Source organism: Borostomias antarcticus (assembly GCF_949987555.1).
Source record: "Borostomias antarcticus genome assembly, chromosome: 5".
NCBI classification, from domain to species: domain Eukaryota; kingdom Metazoa; phylum Chordata; class Actinopteri; order Stomiiformes; family Stomiidae; genus Borostomias; species Borostomias antarcticus.
In genome coordinates, this window is record NC_140238.1 from 22,299,213 (window position 1) to 22,315,414 (window position 16,202).

Below are 16,202 nucleotides of genomic sequence, written 5' to 3' on the forward strand. Positions count from 1 at the left end.
AAGAGCGGGAATCCGAGCTGAAGAAAGAGTTCAACTCCCTCCACCAGAGACACACAGAGGTAAAGAGAGAGAGAGAGAGAGAGAGAGAGAGAATGAAATGTAACACGCTAAATAAAACCAACCTAATCTAACCTTCCACTGTTGTTTCTAGATGATCCACAACTACATGGAGCACGTGGAGAGAATCAAACTCCAGCAGATGAGCGAGACGTCCGACTCAGGAACCCTGGGCCGAGTCAGGTGGGTTCAGAACCACTCAGGAACCCTGGGAAGAGTCAGGTGGGTTCAGAACCACTCAGGAACCCTGGGAAGAGTCAGGTGGGTTCAGAACCACTCAGGAACCCTGGGCCGAGTCAGGTGGGTTCAGAACCACTCAGGAACCCTGGGCAGAGTCAGGTGGGTTCAGAACCACTCAGGAACCCTGGGAAGAGTCAGGTGGGTTCAGAACCACTCAGGAACCCTGGGCAGAGTCAGGTGGGTTCAGAACCACTCAGGAACCCTGGGAAGAGTCAGGTGGGTTCAGAACCACTCAGGAACCCTGGGAAGAGTCAGGTGGGTTCAGAACCACTCAGGAACCCTGGGCAGAGTCAGGTGGGTTCAGAACCACTCAGGAACCCTGGGAAGAGTCAGGTGGGTTCAGAACCACTCAGGAACCCTGGGCAGAGTCAGGTGGGTTCAGAACCACTCAGGAACCCTGGGCAGAGTCAGGTGGGTTCAGAACCACTCAGGAACCCTGGGCAGAGTCAGGTGGGTTCAGAACCACTCAGGAACCCTGGGAAGAGTCAGGTGGGTTCAGAACCACTCAGGAACCCTGGGCAGAGTCAGGTGGGTTCAGAACCACTCAGGAACCCTGGGCAGAGTCAGGTGGGTTCAGAACCACTCAGGAACCCTGGGAAGAGTCAGGTGGGTTCAGAACCACTCAGGAACCCTGGGCAGAGTCAGGTGGGTTCAGAACCACTCAGGAACCCTGGGAAGAGTCAGGTGGGTTCAGAACCACTCAGGAACCCTGGGCAGAGTCAGGTGGGTTCAGAACCACTCAGGAACCCTGGGCAGAGTCAGGTGGGTTCAGAACCATGTCCACACCAGGGCTGGTCAGCGATGGCGTCTTCATAAGAGGTTCATCACAGGGCTTTCTGGAAAGGACTCGGCACCAAACGATAAAGTCAGCAGTTTAAATGTCACTAAAGCAGAGAATAAGAACGACTTTGTTTTGGCCTGATGATATTCTATCCAGCGCCCCACCCCAACCCGAGACGCTTGAAGTGCTTCAGTAATTGAAATGATCCGTTTGGATGCTGCCCTTGTCTCCCCAGGAAAGAGCGCCCCCTGTCTCTGGGGGTGTTCCCTGTGTCGGGTGGCGGGGGCGCCTCCCTCCTCCCGGAGCCACTGGGCAGGGCGGAGACGCCGGGCGCGGAGGGCTGGAGGTTCAGCGACCTGCCACATCCACGCTCCAACGCCAGCCTCAAGGTGGGCCCCCCCCTTCTAAACACGCGTTACCAGGGCTGTACCCGACTCTGGATTTTGTGAGTCGAATCAGATTCACAACACATCGACTTTCAGGGGGCAGCCCTATACATTACATTACATTACAGACAATTAGACACTTTTATTCAAAGTATTTGCATTTTAACGTAGGAAGCCAGTGTACTACTACTCACCAGAGCTCACAAGTGTGTCTCCTTTCTAAAGCAAGTGACTAAGAGCATGATCTAGTGCTGAAGGTAAAGTGCAAGCGCAGCAAAATATAAATACAATGGGTGCTTAAGAGGGAGGATCCTGGTAGAATTCTACAAGTACATCGTTTTATTTACATAGTGGAACCTGTATAGCCTTGTTTCTTTGAGATTCTTCTTGGGGAAAAGTTATTCAGTTGGAGTCCAGGCGGTGGCAAACTAAACGCAAGCATGACTGGGAGCTGCTCTTGATGGGAGTAGTACAGTACTCCCAGCTCCTTAGGTTTCATGTCCCCTCTGGTCACTTTGCTCTTGGATTTTGAATTGAACTGATGTGTGTAAAATGGCGGTAAGGCTAAGAGACCTGGATTGTATTCTTCATCTGTGTGCGCTGCAGTCCAGGGAGAGAGGATGGGAGTCGAGGCTTCAGACTGTTAAACCATCGGCTGCCTGATAGAGAGCCTTTGAAGAGGGCTTTGTTTGGGGGGGGGGGGGGTCTGGACGGTCTGACAGGGGCGTCTCTGTATTCATTCATCCTATGTAGTAAACTTCCACTATGAGTCGGCCATTCAGAGCAGCAGCTGGTGATGAAGCTCATGAATATTCATGTGTGGGGGGGGTGGAGATGCCTTTTATGTAGCAGTTTGTCTTCCTCCTGTTTACCTGTCAGAGGCAACGGCCAATCACCTGCTAGGAGGGATTCAACATGCATGCACAGACACACTCCGTTAGAAACCCTGTTCAGATCTTCTTTGTATACATTGTTGACAGTCACACACACACTCACACACTCACACACACTCACACTCGCCCAGACATTATGGTTGTCCTGGTCTGAAAGGGGTCTTCAGCTCCCTTCACATAAGCAGCCAGAGCAGGCGTCCTCGCCGCGTTGAACATGTCATGTGACCGATCCGATTGTTCATCCCTCTCCGGTTGCGAGGAGGCAGTCCTTGAAGGTTCCCCGTGTCATTTAGTCTGCTCTGTTCAAAAGTAGGCCATCGCCTCAGCGTCGGCGGAGGCCTGTGCCGCGGTGCATTGTGGGAAGAAGGAGAACATGTGGCTGGCCTCCAATCACCAAGGGAGACATGATTAGATATTTATTAGACTTATATAATCTATAGGACCGCAATTGCTAGGCAGTTGCTTTTTGCAGCGCCCTGATGATTCATTGCTGCTTTCCAGTTTGTGATTCCCACAGAGAAACCTCACTGAAGTCCCCCTTCACAAAGTCCCCCCTAACAATGTTAGCAAGGAAGCTACACAGTTGCATAAAGAACATGTTAGCCGATAGCCACAGTAGGAGAGTAGCAAGTACACCACAGTTACCCCTCATAGACTTAGCTCATTCGTTGAGGATTGTTGTTGGGTCCCTCCTGGTCGACTGCTACTGCTTCTGTGAGGTCTCTTCACTCAATATTTAGTTTGATCCTAACAATCTTCACTTTCAGCCAGCAGCGAGCAATGCAAAGGCACTAACGCATGCACACGCGCGCGCACACACTTTGCGTTTGCGCGTCTGCGAGCGGCGCTTCCGCAGACACGTGCTTCATTGTAATTCTCTCCCCTAAGCAGCTGGACTCGGACGGCTCCTCCCAGAAGAGGGAGGGCTCGCGGGACACTACTTGGGGGAACTCACTGGCAGACGACTGCAAGGTAGTTGGATCTGTGGCGGTGGGCGGCGCGCCTGCACAGGCCGTGGACCGCGCCGTGTCTGTGGGTCGTCAGTCGTCTTTAGTGCGCCGTGTCATCTCAGGAGCAGCATCTCTTTGTGTGGGCTACCTGGCTACATGCAACCACGTTGTTAATATACTGTACGCTAAGTCTTTTTAACTCTTAGGGCGCTCAAAGAACAGTGCAAAACTGTGGCCTCCATTTTGGATCGTTCTCCTGCGTGGGTTTATTTATTTAGAGCTAGTCTGTGTAGTCTCTGTGGGGTGACGGCGTGGTTGCATCCAGCTCTGACGTCGTGTTTCGTTTTGGTGAGACTGCATGGAACCTCGTTCACACGCTGTCTGTCTACTCTGCCTCACTTTCACAACGGACAGTTACATTGTTTCCCAGGCTGTTAACACACTTGCCTCAAGTAGGACTCACTTTATAGTTTTTTTCTCTCCAGTAATATTTAACTTTGTAGTGTTGGGTCTGTACAGTAAAACATCCCATTTTATATGAATAGCAATGTAGATGAAATTGTCACCCTCATATTGTGTCATTCTTGTGAATGGTGCTTCTTTTGTTTACCTCTTTTTTCAGTTGTGTGTGTGTGTGTGTGTGTGGTGGTGTTACTGTGAGGGAATGGCGCTTCCTGCAGTGCCAATGATGTTATGTCCTGTTTTGACCTTTGACCTTGTGTGAAGTCCTGTTGAACTCTGTGAACCTGTTGTCTTGTGTGTAGTATTAGCTCCGTCCTGTCTCTCTCTCTCTCTCTCTCTCTCTCTCTCTCTCTCTCTCTCTCTCTCTATCTTGTCCGGCTATTGTTGCTTCTGTCGGTCTGTGAAGTGTTCTTGTGTTCTTGTATTCATAGAGTTGGATGCCCCAGTCCCCCTGTCAATGGTGGCTTGAGTCAAAACATCTGAGAAACGATAAATATTTTAGATCTGAATGCAATCTAGGCTACTGAATGATTACAGTTCTGACTTAAATTTTGCAATTCCAACTCAAAAAGCAGCATGTTTTCCTCTGGTCCATCAGTAAAGGTCTTTTATAAAACCTAAGATATACTGCGGCTCTCGTACAATAAACATAAAATACATTTTGACCATTTGGCTGCTGCTGTTCTCTTCCTCCTCTTCTCTGTCATGTCTCCTCTTGTCATGTCTCCTCTTCTCATGTCTCCTCTTGTCATGTCTCCTCTTGTCATGTCTCCTCTTGTCATGTCTTCTCTTGTCATGTCTCCTCTTCTCATGTTTCCTCGTCATGTCTTCTCTGTCTTGTTTTTGTTGTTGCCTTGGTGTCTCTACTCCCGGGCCCGGCGGGCTTTCGCTAACGTTGTTGTGGTGGTGTCCCGGTCTGTTGTGTCCCCCTTTGTGCTGTTTGCTCCCGCGGCACCACCACCACGGTGCCTTGGCGGCCGGGGCGAGGGTCAGCCCTAGAGATGCCCCCTGGACCTGCCCCCCCCCCCCCGTGTGACCCGATTGGCTGTCGTTGCAGGACGAGCTGTCGGGCACGCCCGTGTCCACGGTGGACGCAGCCGCGGCGACGGAGGACGGGAGGAACAGGAGCGCGGAGGCGCAGGCGGCGCCGGGGACCAGGGCCGTGTCTTTGGGTAGGTGGAACGCGGCCCGGGGGGAGGAGCCTCTCCACGATCTCGTTGCCACGAGTTGAATCCCGCTCCTCTGCCACGGTCCCGAAGGACTCGGAGGCCTCAAAGCTCAAGACTTTCTGCTCACGCTGCTACCGCCGGTTTACTGACCAGCGCTGTGTCCTTCAGGGCTGCCTGGTGAGGAGCGCTCCGACGTGCAGGACATCATCGAGTCCACCCCAGAACTGGACATGGACCTCAGTGGATACAAAGCATCCAGGTACAGTACCTCCAACGCCATCTTGAAACCACGTGTCCAAAGACCGTTCCCAGTGTTCCGGTACGGTACAGCCCTATGGTAGCTAACGGCAGCTAACGGCTAATCTGCCCGCGAATCTCTCTCAGCACACCGACCAAAGGCATCGAGAACATGGCGTTTGACCGGAACACTGACTCGCTGTTTGAGGAGCTGTCGTCCGCGGGCACAGGGATCATAGGGGACGTGGACGAGGGCGCCGACCTGCTGGGTAAGAGGATCTGGTACAACGCCTTCGGGACGTAGCGCAGTGAAGTCCTTGTTCCGCCGTGGAAGAATGACATGTTTTCAAAAGAAAAGAGACCTGAAATCGTATTGTTGATGTTGTTAACCCAGGTTGAGCCTTTTCTCTTGTTCCTGACTATACTGCAAGGAATTGTATTTCCCAAGGAATTTACAGCAGTAAACAACATCGGCCACAGACGTGAATTAGATGGCGAGCTTACACTAGTTTATCTCTAAACTATATTGGCTGTTCGATTACAGCAAAGCTAACAGGGCTGCCATTAATGCTAACTATAGGTTAATCTGTGCTGTAATGCTAACCCGCCTCTCTCTCTCCTGTGTCTCATCCTCACTGGCCCATGTCCCTAACCCCAGTGGAGTATTCTGGTGTGTATGACCTCAACCCTCTCCTTGGCTCTCTAATGGTCTCTAATGCCCTCTGCTCTCTGCTTCCTCATACCCTTTGAGCTCCACAGTCTCATAGCACATTAACTGCCTGTGTTTGACCCCCCCAAGCTGTTGGAGGAGTTAAATGCCTTTTATTTCTGAGGTTTTGTCTTGAGACGGTTGCTTTGTTTCCTGAAATTGGTTTGGTTGTGTTCAATTTATATAAAATAACTCTTCTTTTTACAGCTTTTTTTTAACCTTATGCTTTTTTAAAGTGGATACAGACAACTTTTCAACTTTCCCCCCCGGTGTCGCCCCCTAGCATTTCCAAGCGGTATTGCTTGCGCTGCTGTCACAAAGACAACCGGTTCCATTTCCATTAGAACCTAGTTGTTGAAGAATCATCCAACATAATACATCCATGTCAACACCACTATGGAGAGAGAAGAAACGTCTGTTATTTTAATGATGCACGTCGTACAAAACAAGAGTTGGAGTAACGTTATTGCTTTGCACACACAAGTAACTAACAGCAGGAAAATCGTTTTAACCTAGACTACCCAAAGCTAACCTGGAGCACTCATAAAGTCTGTTTATTGCAGGGAGGGTGACTGGCATTTCTGAGGAAGGCGCTTGTCGAAACGTCAGTTGCCCCCTGCAATAAACATGCAGACTTTATGAGGCAGGTGAAAAGTGTTTCCTATATATCGCCTTCTACTGTTGAGCACCAAAACCTGTTCATTCCAAACTTGGCTGAAGCGCGTTGGGTGTAAATCGTTCCTTTTTCCTCCCAGCGGATCGTACCCGGTGGCAGACAGGATTGCATAGTGAAAGAGAGGCTTATGAGGAACCTCTCTAAACGCTGATGGTGTCATATTTCTGTAGCCAATTACACTGTCTACATTTACATCATAATGAGAAGTTAAAGGCCCTATAGCGCCCCCTAGGCTTCCCCATCCGCTGCTGTCACGTCTCATTTTAAAGTCACGTCAGTGTTTGCCCAACGGCTGATTATGCTCCCGGCATATATTATAATGAGCTATAACAGACTCCAAACTGGCTAGGTAGATTCAGTAAGGCTGAGAGGAATCCAATGATTGATTGATAGACAGACAGACAGACAGACAGAGAGACAGACAGAGAGACAGACAGAGAGACAGACAGACAGACAGACACTCGATTTCCTTGAATTCTATTGAGGATCTATTTTTTGCGTGCGCACCACTAAGTTACAACACTAAGTGACTGACCAAAACAAAAACTTTTGTATTTTATTTACTTTTCGATCATGGACCGGGGCTTTGAAGCAACAAAAGTTGTCTGTAGAGTCTTTAATGTTTTTGTTTCTTTTGTAGCTTCTCTTATTATTCCCTGCTGTATCTAACCGTAGCTCCTCCCCCATCGCCCATCGAGCCAATAAAGAGCCTTTGCTCAGGCTCTTCCATCGGTTTTGTCATTTCTGTCTCTCACTCTCTCCACCTCTTTCTCTCTCTCTCTCTCTTTCTCTCTCTCTTCTTGCCTGACTGGGATTGCATGGTTTTCTCAGACCTTAGTTTGCTTGGTAAGACCTCACCCACTCTCTCCATACTTCTCTCGTCAGTCATGTAACATGTGGGGTGACTTTGTATGTGGTGGTTGTGTTTGTGAGTGTGTGTTTGTGTGTGTTTGTGTGTGTGTGTTCAACTCCTATTTTGTGAACCTGACGTCAAATATCTCAGATATCATATATCAGTGAGATATCTGTTCCCCTGCTGTGTCTTGTAGATAAAGGTGTTTTCTCTCTCTGTGAATAAGGGATAGATACAAACTGTAGATATGCTGGTAAGAATTGTCCAACACTCAGTTAATAGTTGTCACTGAATGGGAAACAGACAGCGACACTCTCTATATACAGTACCACAATTGATTCGCATAACGGTTTGTCAATTTACTTACTTACTTTATTCACTTAGTTACTGTAGGCCCAACAATCTATGGAGAGAGTGTGGCATCATTTTTCCTCATCCAGTGTCAGGTAGCCCCAGTTTATGGAGTCCATATCTCGGCAAACTATAATACGTTTATCATCTTCATCCTCATTCATAGGCATGGGCCGTGAGGTGGAGAATCTCATCCATGAAAACACACAACTAATGGAGACAAAGTAAGACACACACACACGCACACACACACACACAATGTGGTGTAAGGTGCAGCGTGTGTAACGTTCATTTTCTTCCCCCCATGCTCGCTCTAGGAACGCTCTGAATGTTGTGAAGAATGACCTGATCGCTCGGGTGGACGAGCTGGCCTGTGAGAGGGAGGCGCTGCAGGGGGAGCTGGACACCGTGACGCAGGCCAGGGCCCGGCTGGACCACAGGAACAGAGACCTGGAGGAGGAGCTCAGGAAGTCAGTCTACCACCGTACCCCCCCCCCCCTCCTGTCTGAGGCAGAGGGTGGATAATGGATGGATGGATAAGGATGAGTTGTGATGGCATGAATGGGGTTCTCCTGTCTTTGAACGGGTTCTCCTGTCTTTGAATGGGTTCTCCTGTCTTTGAATGGGATCTCCTGTCTTTGAATGGGGTTCTCCTGTCTTTGAATGGGGTTCTCCTGTCTTTTAATGTGTTCTCCTGTCATTGAATGGGTTTCTCCTGTCTTTGAATGGGTTCTCCTGTCTTTGAATGGGTTCTCCTGTCTTTGAATGGGTTCTCCTGTCTTTGAATGGGTCCTCCTGTCTTTCCAGAGTGCGGTCGGAGATGGAGGAGGTGAAACAGAAGTCCAAGGATGAAGAGGATGTGAGTGTGTCTTGTGTACTTCATTCATTCATTTAAAAGGGACAGCGTACAGTTAAAACATATACATTACACATAGGCTACTATGACAACATATAATGCACTGTACCAGATTCTAGCTTCAAGCTAATTTGCATCTGCAGGCCCCTTGTGACCCGTCCCATCCTGTGGTGTGCAGACAGACATTTGATTCTATTCTTTTATTTCTAATTATTCTTACTGTAAACTTCCGCCCAGCGGAGGACTATGTGTCATCTCTACAACGCAAAGAGCAGAAGTTTACAGTGGTAGTGCGGTCAGCAAAATAGTTCTCTTTCTTTTTCTCAATTTATTTAAGATTTTATCCTATTTTCCACCCAATTTGGTAGCCAATCACACCCGACCAGTTGTCCTCTGTCGCTGCTGCGGAGGGTCCGTCGTACGACCCCGCGGTCTGGGACCCGGGACAGAGAGACAGGGTCCGTCCCACGACCCCGCGGTCTGGGACCCGGGACAGAGAGACAGGGTCCGTCCCACGACCCCGCGGTCTGGGACCCGGGACAGAGAGACAGGGTCCGTCCCACGACCCCGCGGTCTGGGACCCGGGACAGAGAGACAGGGTCCGTCCCACGACCCCGCGGTCTGGGACCCGGGACAGAGAGACAGGGTCCGTCCCACGACCCCGCGGTCTGGGACCCGGGACAGAGAGACAGGGTCCGTCCCACGACCCCGCGGTCTGGGACCCGGGACAGAGAGACAGGGTCCGTCCCACGACCCCGCGGTCTGGGACCCGGGACAGAGAGACAGCTACCTGACTCTCTCAGGCCCGTGACCGTGACGCTCACACCAGACGGGGATGCTGCAGAGCCCAAATTAAACTAACCGCCCTCGGGAGCGGCGATCCAATATACAGTACCACTCCCCTGTGGGATCTGGCCATATTGGGATCTGGAGAGACCAGGGAGTGAACCCCGGTCCCCGGTGGGGGGCAGCGGCACCAGAACCCGATGCTAAGACCGCTACACCACCACGGAGAAATGGTTCACTTTCCAATGTAACTGTTATTTCAACATTCGTTTGCATATAGCCTACATTTCACAGGACAGCATACTAATACCAAGTAAGATTAAACCATGAGCTCCCCGTTTCGTGTTTACCGTCCACTTCCATTGTAAAGAAATTTGAGCCGGACGAAAATTGATTGATCTAGCTCAATACTGGAGCGATCAGTGAAATGATGCTCTCTACTGGGTCAGGTCCATGTTAGGCGTGCACGCAAATAGGGCTAAATGTCCAAAATAGCCCAGTTGTCCTTTACTGTCTCTTGCTGCTGCGTATTGTGTTGAAAACGCGCTGTGTGCTCCCTGCAGCCGCAGAGCGACGTGCCCACGGCACAGAGGAAGCGTTTCACCAGGGTGGAGATGGCCCGCGTGCTGATGGAGAGGAACCAGTACAAGGAGAGGCTGATGGAGCTGCAGGAGGCCATACGCTGGACTGAGATGATCCGGTGAGGGGAGGAGGAGAGGAGAGGAGAGGAGAGGAGAGGGGAGGGGAGGGGAGGGGAGGGGAGGAGAAGGGAGGGGAGGATGGGAGGAGAGGGGAGGGGAGGAGAGGGGAGGAGAAGGGAGGGGAGGATGGGAGGAGAGGAGAGGGCTGTGAAGGGGAAGAGAGGAGGGGAGGAGAGAGGAGGAGAGGGCTGTGAAGGGGAGGAGAGGAGAGGGAAGGGGTGGAGAGGGAAGAGAGGAGGGGAGGGGAGGAGAGAGGAGGAGAGGGCTGTAAAGGGGAGGAGAGGAGAGGCGTGGGAGACCAGGAGGAGAAGGCAAAAAAGATTTCCCGTACATGCATAACTAATAACACAGCCTATCAGACAATCAGGTCGACAATCTGGATTCTTAAGGAGTTGCAGAATGCCACACGGTACGTTTGATAGGGGGCCAACCCCAAGGACGGGCTGCAGGAAGCTACCACGCGCTTCTGGGCCTCTGAGCGTCTTCGACGGGGCGGAGAGTTAACGTGACTTTCTTTGTTCTGTCCCCAGGGCCTCGAGAGAGAACCCCGCTCTGGTCGAGAAGAAGAGGTCCAGCATCTGGCAGTTGTAAGCGCTCCTCTCTTCCTCCGCCACTCGTCAGCGAACGTTGAAATAACGTTGAAATAATTCATAATCCATTAGTGCTTGATTGATGTGAAATAAAGTCATTTTCACCTCTTTATTTTAAAGGCAGTAATCTCATCTCAAGCAGATTATAAACATCTCAGAAATCGCCGCAATCAAATCAGCTCTTATCTTTCTCCTTTCTTTTTTTGGGGTGTGTTATTGAATTTGCAGCATTAATGTTTCTACAGCATGTAATGTTTCTATAGCCCCCCTCTAGCCACCCCCCTCTGTCTTTCCCCAGTGGTATGATCCACAGCTCCCCCTCAAATAATGGACTAGCCCTGTCCGGGGGCGTGTCCTCTACCCAAGTGTTCCACGTGTCACTTTTTTCCCGAAATCAATCCGCTGACGAGCCTACTGCCCCAGGGCCCTCGTGCCCCCCCCCCTCCCCTCCCCTCCTCGTCTTTGATGTTTGTCCTGCTAGTCTGCTCACAGACAGCGGAGGGGGGGAGTGGGAGCAGCCGGCCGTACCCACCTAAACATGCTCTTTGAGGAGCCATGACGGGCAGCCGTAGTTCCTCCACCCCCTGTACGCTCCCTGGGCCCTGTTCTGGGCTCCTCCCAGTTTCTCCCAGGCGTTTTAGTACCGTAGAAGTCTAATGTAACTAACTACTATAGATCAGTAGATGTGGGCTACTGTAAGCTCTCAAAATTATGATTTATGTAAATGTCATTGTTGACTGATATATTTCCCGGTGTTCATTCTCTTGTGTACTAACATGGCATGACTTGGTGAACGCAGGTGAATGGGTTTCTGGTGGCCAGTGTACAGACATCGGGCGGTGTTATGGCACTGGTGGGTGGGGCTTGGCTCTGTCAATCAACGTCTCCAGACTCCCAGCATGCTTCACTCTGCTGTACTGTGCTGTGCTGTGTGGTGACGGTGGGCGACTGTTGGTGGTTGGTCGGTGACCCCTGGTGATCTCTCCGTGATCTCCCTCCCTCCTTCTTCCTGCATTCCTATTGGTCTTGTCTCCCTGTCCCCGCCCCACCCACATCCTTGCCCCGCCCCCTCCCTGCAGCTTCAGCCGCCTCTTTAGCTCCTCCTCCTCCAGCAACGTGGTGGTGAAGAAGGCGGAGCCCCAGCCCAAGTACAACGCCCCGGGGGCGGGGCTCCTGAAAAAGAGCAGCACCTTCTCCCAGTTCCCCACCGAGAAATCCAAGACCTTCGACTTCCTCAACGAAGAGTGAGCGACTCCTAGTCTCCGCACTGTCAATACTGACTACTCCTCCTCTAGTGTACACACTCACTATCAATACTGACTACACCTCCTCTACACACTCACTATCAATACTCACTACACCTCCTCTACACACTCACTATCAATACTGACTACACCTCTACACACTCACTATCAATACTGACTACACCTCCTCTACACACTCACTATCAATACTGACTACACCTCCTCTACACACTCACTATCAATACTGACTACTCCTCCTCTACACACTCACTATCAATACTGACTACACCTCTACACACTCACTATCAATACTGACTACACCTCCTCTACACACTCACTATCAATACTGACTACACCTCCTCTACACACTCACTATCAATACTGACTACACCTCCTCTACACACTCACTATCAATACTCACTACACCTCCTCTACACACTCACTATCAATACTGACTACACCTCTACACACTCACTATCAATACTGACTACACCTCCTCTACACACTCACTATCAATACTGACTACACCTCCTCTACACACTCACTATCAATACTGACTACTCCTCCTCTACACACTCACTATCAATACTGACTACACCTCTACACACTCACTATCAATACTGACTACACCTCCTCTACACACTCACTATCAATACTCACTACACCTCCTCTACACACTCACTATCAATACTCACTACACCTCCTCTACACACTCACTATCAATACTGACTACACCTCCTCTACTGTACACACTCACTATCAATACTGACTACACCTCCTCTACACACTCACTATCAATACTGACTACACCTCCTCTACACACTCACTATCAATACTGACTACACCTCCTCTACACACTCACTATCAATACTGACTACACCTCCTCTACACACTCACTATCAATACTCACTACACCTCCTCTACACACTCACTATCAATACTGACTACTCCTCCTCTACACACTCACTATCAATACTGACTACACCTCCTCTACACACTCACTATCAATACTGACTACACCTCCTCTACACACTCACTATCAATACTGACTATACCTCCTCTACACACTCACTATCAATACTGACTACTCCTCCTCTACACACTCACTATCAATACTGACTACACCTCCTCTACACACTCACTATCAATACTGACTACACCTCCTCTACACACTCACTATCAATACTCACTACACCTCCTCTACACACTCACTATCAATACTGACTACACCTCCTCTACTGTACACACTCACTATCAATACTGACTACACCTCCTCTACACACTCACTATCAATACTGACTACACCTCCTCTACACACTCACTATCAATACTGACTACTCCTCTACACACTCACTATCAATACTGACTACTCCTCCTCTACACTCTCACTATCAATACTGACTACTCTTCCTCTAGTGTACACACTCACTATCAATACTGACTACTCCTCCTCTACACACTCACTATCAATACTGACTACTCCTCTACACACTCACTATCAATACTGACTACTCCTCCTCTACACTCTCACTATCAATACTGACTACTCTTCCTCTAGTGTACACAATCACTATCAATACTGACTACACCTCCTCTACTGTACACACTCACTATCAATACTCACTACACCTCCTCTACACACTCACTATCAATACTGACTACACCTCTACACACTCACTATCAATACTCACTACACCTCCTCTACTGTACACACTCACTATCAATACTCACTACACCTCCTCTACACACTCACTATCAATACTGACTACACCTCTACACACTCACTATCAATACTCACTACACCTCCTCTACTGTACACACTCACTATCAATACTGACTACTCCTCTACACACTCACTATCAATACTGACTACACCTCCTCTACACACTCACTATCAATACTGGCTTCTCCTCTACACATTCACTATCAATACTGACCACCTCTACACACTCACTATCTAATAATAATAATAATAATAATAATAATTATTATTATTAATAGTATTATTGTTATTGTTATTATTGTTATTATTATTGTTAGTGTAGAGCGTGAGGCGACCTCCAGAGCGTTCCCTCCCCCCTGGCTGTATTTGTTATTATTATTAGTGTAGAGCGTTCCCTCCCCCCTGGCTGTATTTGTTATTATTATTATTATTATTATTATTATTAGTATAGAGCGTTCCCTCCCCCCTGGCTGTATTTGTTATTATTATTATTATTATTAGTGTAGAGTGTTCCCTCTCCCCCTGGCTGTATTTGTTATTATTATTATTATTATTATTATTATTATTATTATTATTAGTATAGAGTGTTCCCTCCCCCCTGGCTTTATTTGTTATTATTATTATTATTATTATTAGTGTAGAGCGTTCCCTCCCCCCTGGCTGTATTTGTTATTATTATTATTATTATTAGTGTAGAGAGTTCCCTCCCCCCTGGCTGTATTTGTTATTATTATTATTAGTGTAGAGCGTTCCCTCTCCCCCTGGCTGTATTTGTTATTATTATTATTATTATTATTAGTGTAGAGCGTTCCCTCTCCCCCTGGCTGTATTTGTTATTATTATTATTATTAGTGTAGAGCGTTCCCTCTCCCCCTGGCTGTATTTGTTATTATTATTATTATTATTAGTGTAGAGCATTCCCTCTCCCCCTGGCTGTATTTGTTATTATTATTATTATTATTATTATTATTATTAGTGTAGAGCGTTCCCTCTCCCCCTGGCTGTATTTGTTATTATTATTATTATTATTATTAGTGTAGAGCGTTCCCTCTCCCCCTGGCTGTATTTGTTATTATTATTATTATTATTAGTGTAGAGCGTTCCCTCTCCCCCTGGCTGTATTTGTTATTATTATTATTATTATTAGTGTAGAGCGTACCCTCCCCCCCTGGCTGTATTCGTTATTATTATTATTATTAGTGTAGAGCGTTCCCTCTCCCCCTGGCTGTATTCGTTATTATTATTATTATTAGTGTAGAGCGTTCCCTCTCCCCCTGGCTGTATTTGTTATTATTACTATTATTATTAGTGTAGAGCGTTCCCTCTCCCCCTGGCTGTATTTGTTATTATTATTATTATTATTATTATTAGAGTAGAGCGTTCCCTCCCCCCTGGCTGTATTTGTTATTATTATTATTATTATTAGTGTAGAGAGTTCCCTCCCCCCTGGCTGTATTTGTTATTATTATTATTAGTGTAGAGCGTTCCCTCCCCCCCTGGCTGTATTTGTTTGCGCTGACCAGCGTTGTTGGTTGGCTCCTCCCCCCGGCGCAGGATGGACCCATGCAGCTCTCCGTCCCGCCGGGAGCAGAAGAAGGCCCAGTACCGGCAGGTCCGCGCACACATGCAGAAGGAGGGCGGCCGCGTCCAGGCCCACGGCTGGAGCCTGCCCAGCAAGTACAAGGTGAGAGAGGGGGGGGGGGGGCTGGAGGAAGGAACCGAGTGGGGGGTCTCTACTCTGCTCTTCCGTTCTCTCTCCCATCTCACAACCAACACAGAGAGAGAGAGAACACCCAGAGAAGGACAGAGCTGTTTGTCCTGACGACTTCCTATCCTCGCAGGTGTCCAACGGCGGCCAGGCGGAGAGCAAGGAGAAGAACCTGCCGGTGCCGGTCTACCTGAGGCCCCTGGACCAGAAGGACGCCTCTATGAAGGTGAACACGCACTGCGCCTCTCTTCTTAATAATATCTGTATGAGCGAAAAGTCTGAAAAAAAAACAAAATTAAGTAACAAAATTAAGTAAGTAAAATGATTCCAAAATTACGTTTCTATTGTGGAATCATATTTGTATGTATTGACTGTTTCTATCATGGAATCATATATATATATATATATATATATATATATATATGTGTTTTATATATACTGTATATATATTTTTTTGTTGTTGTTGACTGCGTTTGTTTTATATATTCTGTATATATATATATATTTGTATTTATTGACTGTGTGTGTTTTATATATACTGTATATGTATATGTATATAAATATATATATATATATATGTATGTATTGACTGAGTGTGTTTTAATCAGTCTCCGTCTCCCATCTCTTCCACACAGCTGTGGTGCGCCGCTGGCGTCAACCTATCGGGGGGCAGGACCAGAGAGGGTGGGGCCATGCTGGGGGCCAGTGACGGCACGGGGGCGGAGCTGGAGGGGGTCAAGCAGAGGCGGGGCTCCCAGAGCAGCCTGGACCAATCGGAGCGAGAGAACAAGGTAAGGGGGCGGAGCAGCAGCGCCGGCCACTCACACGGT

The 16,202-nt window shown here is 48.5% G+C and overlaps 1 protein-coding gene across 1 annotated transcript in view; it reads left to right on the forward strand.

Annotated features, from left to right (window-relative positions):
- Positions 1-16,202, forward strand: part of spag9a (sperm associated antigen 9a) — a gene marked incomplete at its 5' end in the record, with an annotated part of 34,881 nt that overhangs the window by 5,537 nt on the left and 13,142 nt on the right. Inside the window, 17 exons of the mRNA XM_084439005.1 lie at positions 1-59; positions 152-240; positions 1,314-1,467; positions 3,249-3,389; positions 4,827-4,941; positions 5,107-5,197; positions 5,323-5,444; positions 5,834-5,845; positions 7,931-7,988; positions 8,082-8,234; positions 8,572-8,623; positions 9,970-10,106; positions 10,638-10,694; positions 11,777-11,941; positions 15,219-15,348; positions 15,506-15,598; positions 16,008-16,163. The exon at positions 1-59 is cut by the window's left edge and continues 12 nt beyond it. Of these exons, the coding sequence (XP_084295131.1) occupies positions 1-59; positions 152-240; positions 1,314-1,467; positions 3,249-3,389; positions 4,827-4,941; positions 5,107-5,197; positions 5,323-5,444; positions 5,834-5,845; positions 7,931-7,988; positions 8,082-8,234; positions 8,572-8,623; positions 9,970-10,106; positions 10,638-10,694; positions 11,777-11,941; positions 15,219-15,348; positions 15,506-15,598; positions 16,008-16,163 (1,784 nt within the window). The remainder of the gene's footprint in view (positions 60-151; positions 241-1,313; positions 1,468-3,248; positions 3,390-4,826; positions 4,942-5,106; positions 5,198-5,322; positions 5,445-5,833; positions 5,846-7,930; positions 7,989-8,081; positions 8,235-8,571; positions 8,624-9,969; positions 10,107-10,637; positions 10,695-11,776; positions 11,942-15,218; positions 15,349-15,505; positions 15,599-16,007; positions 16,164-16,202) is intronic.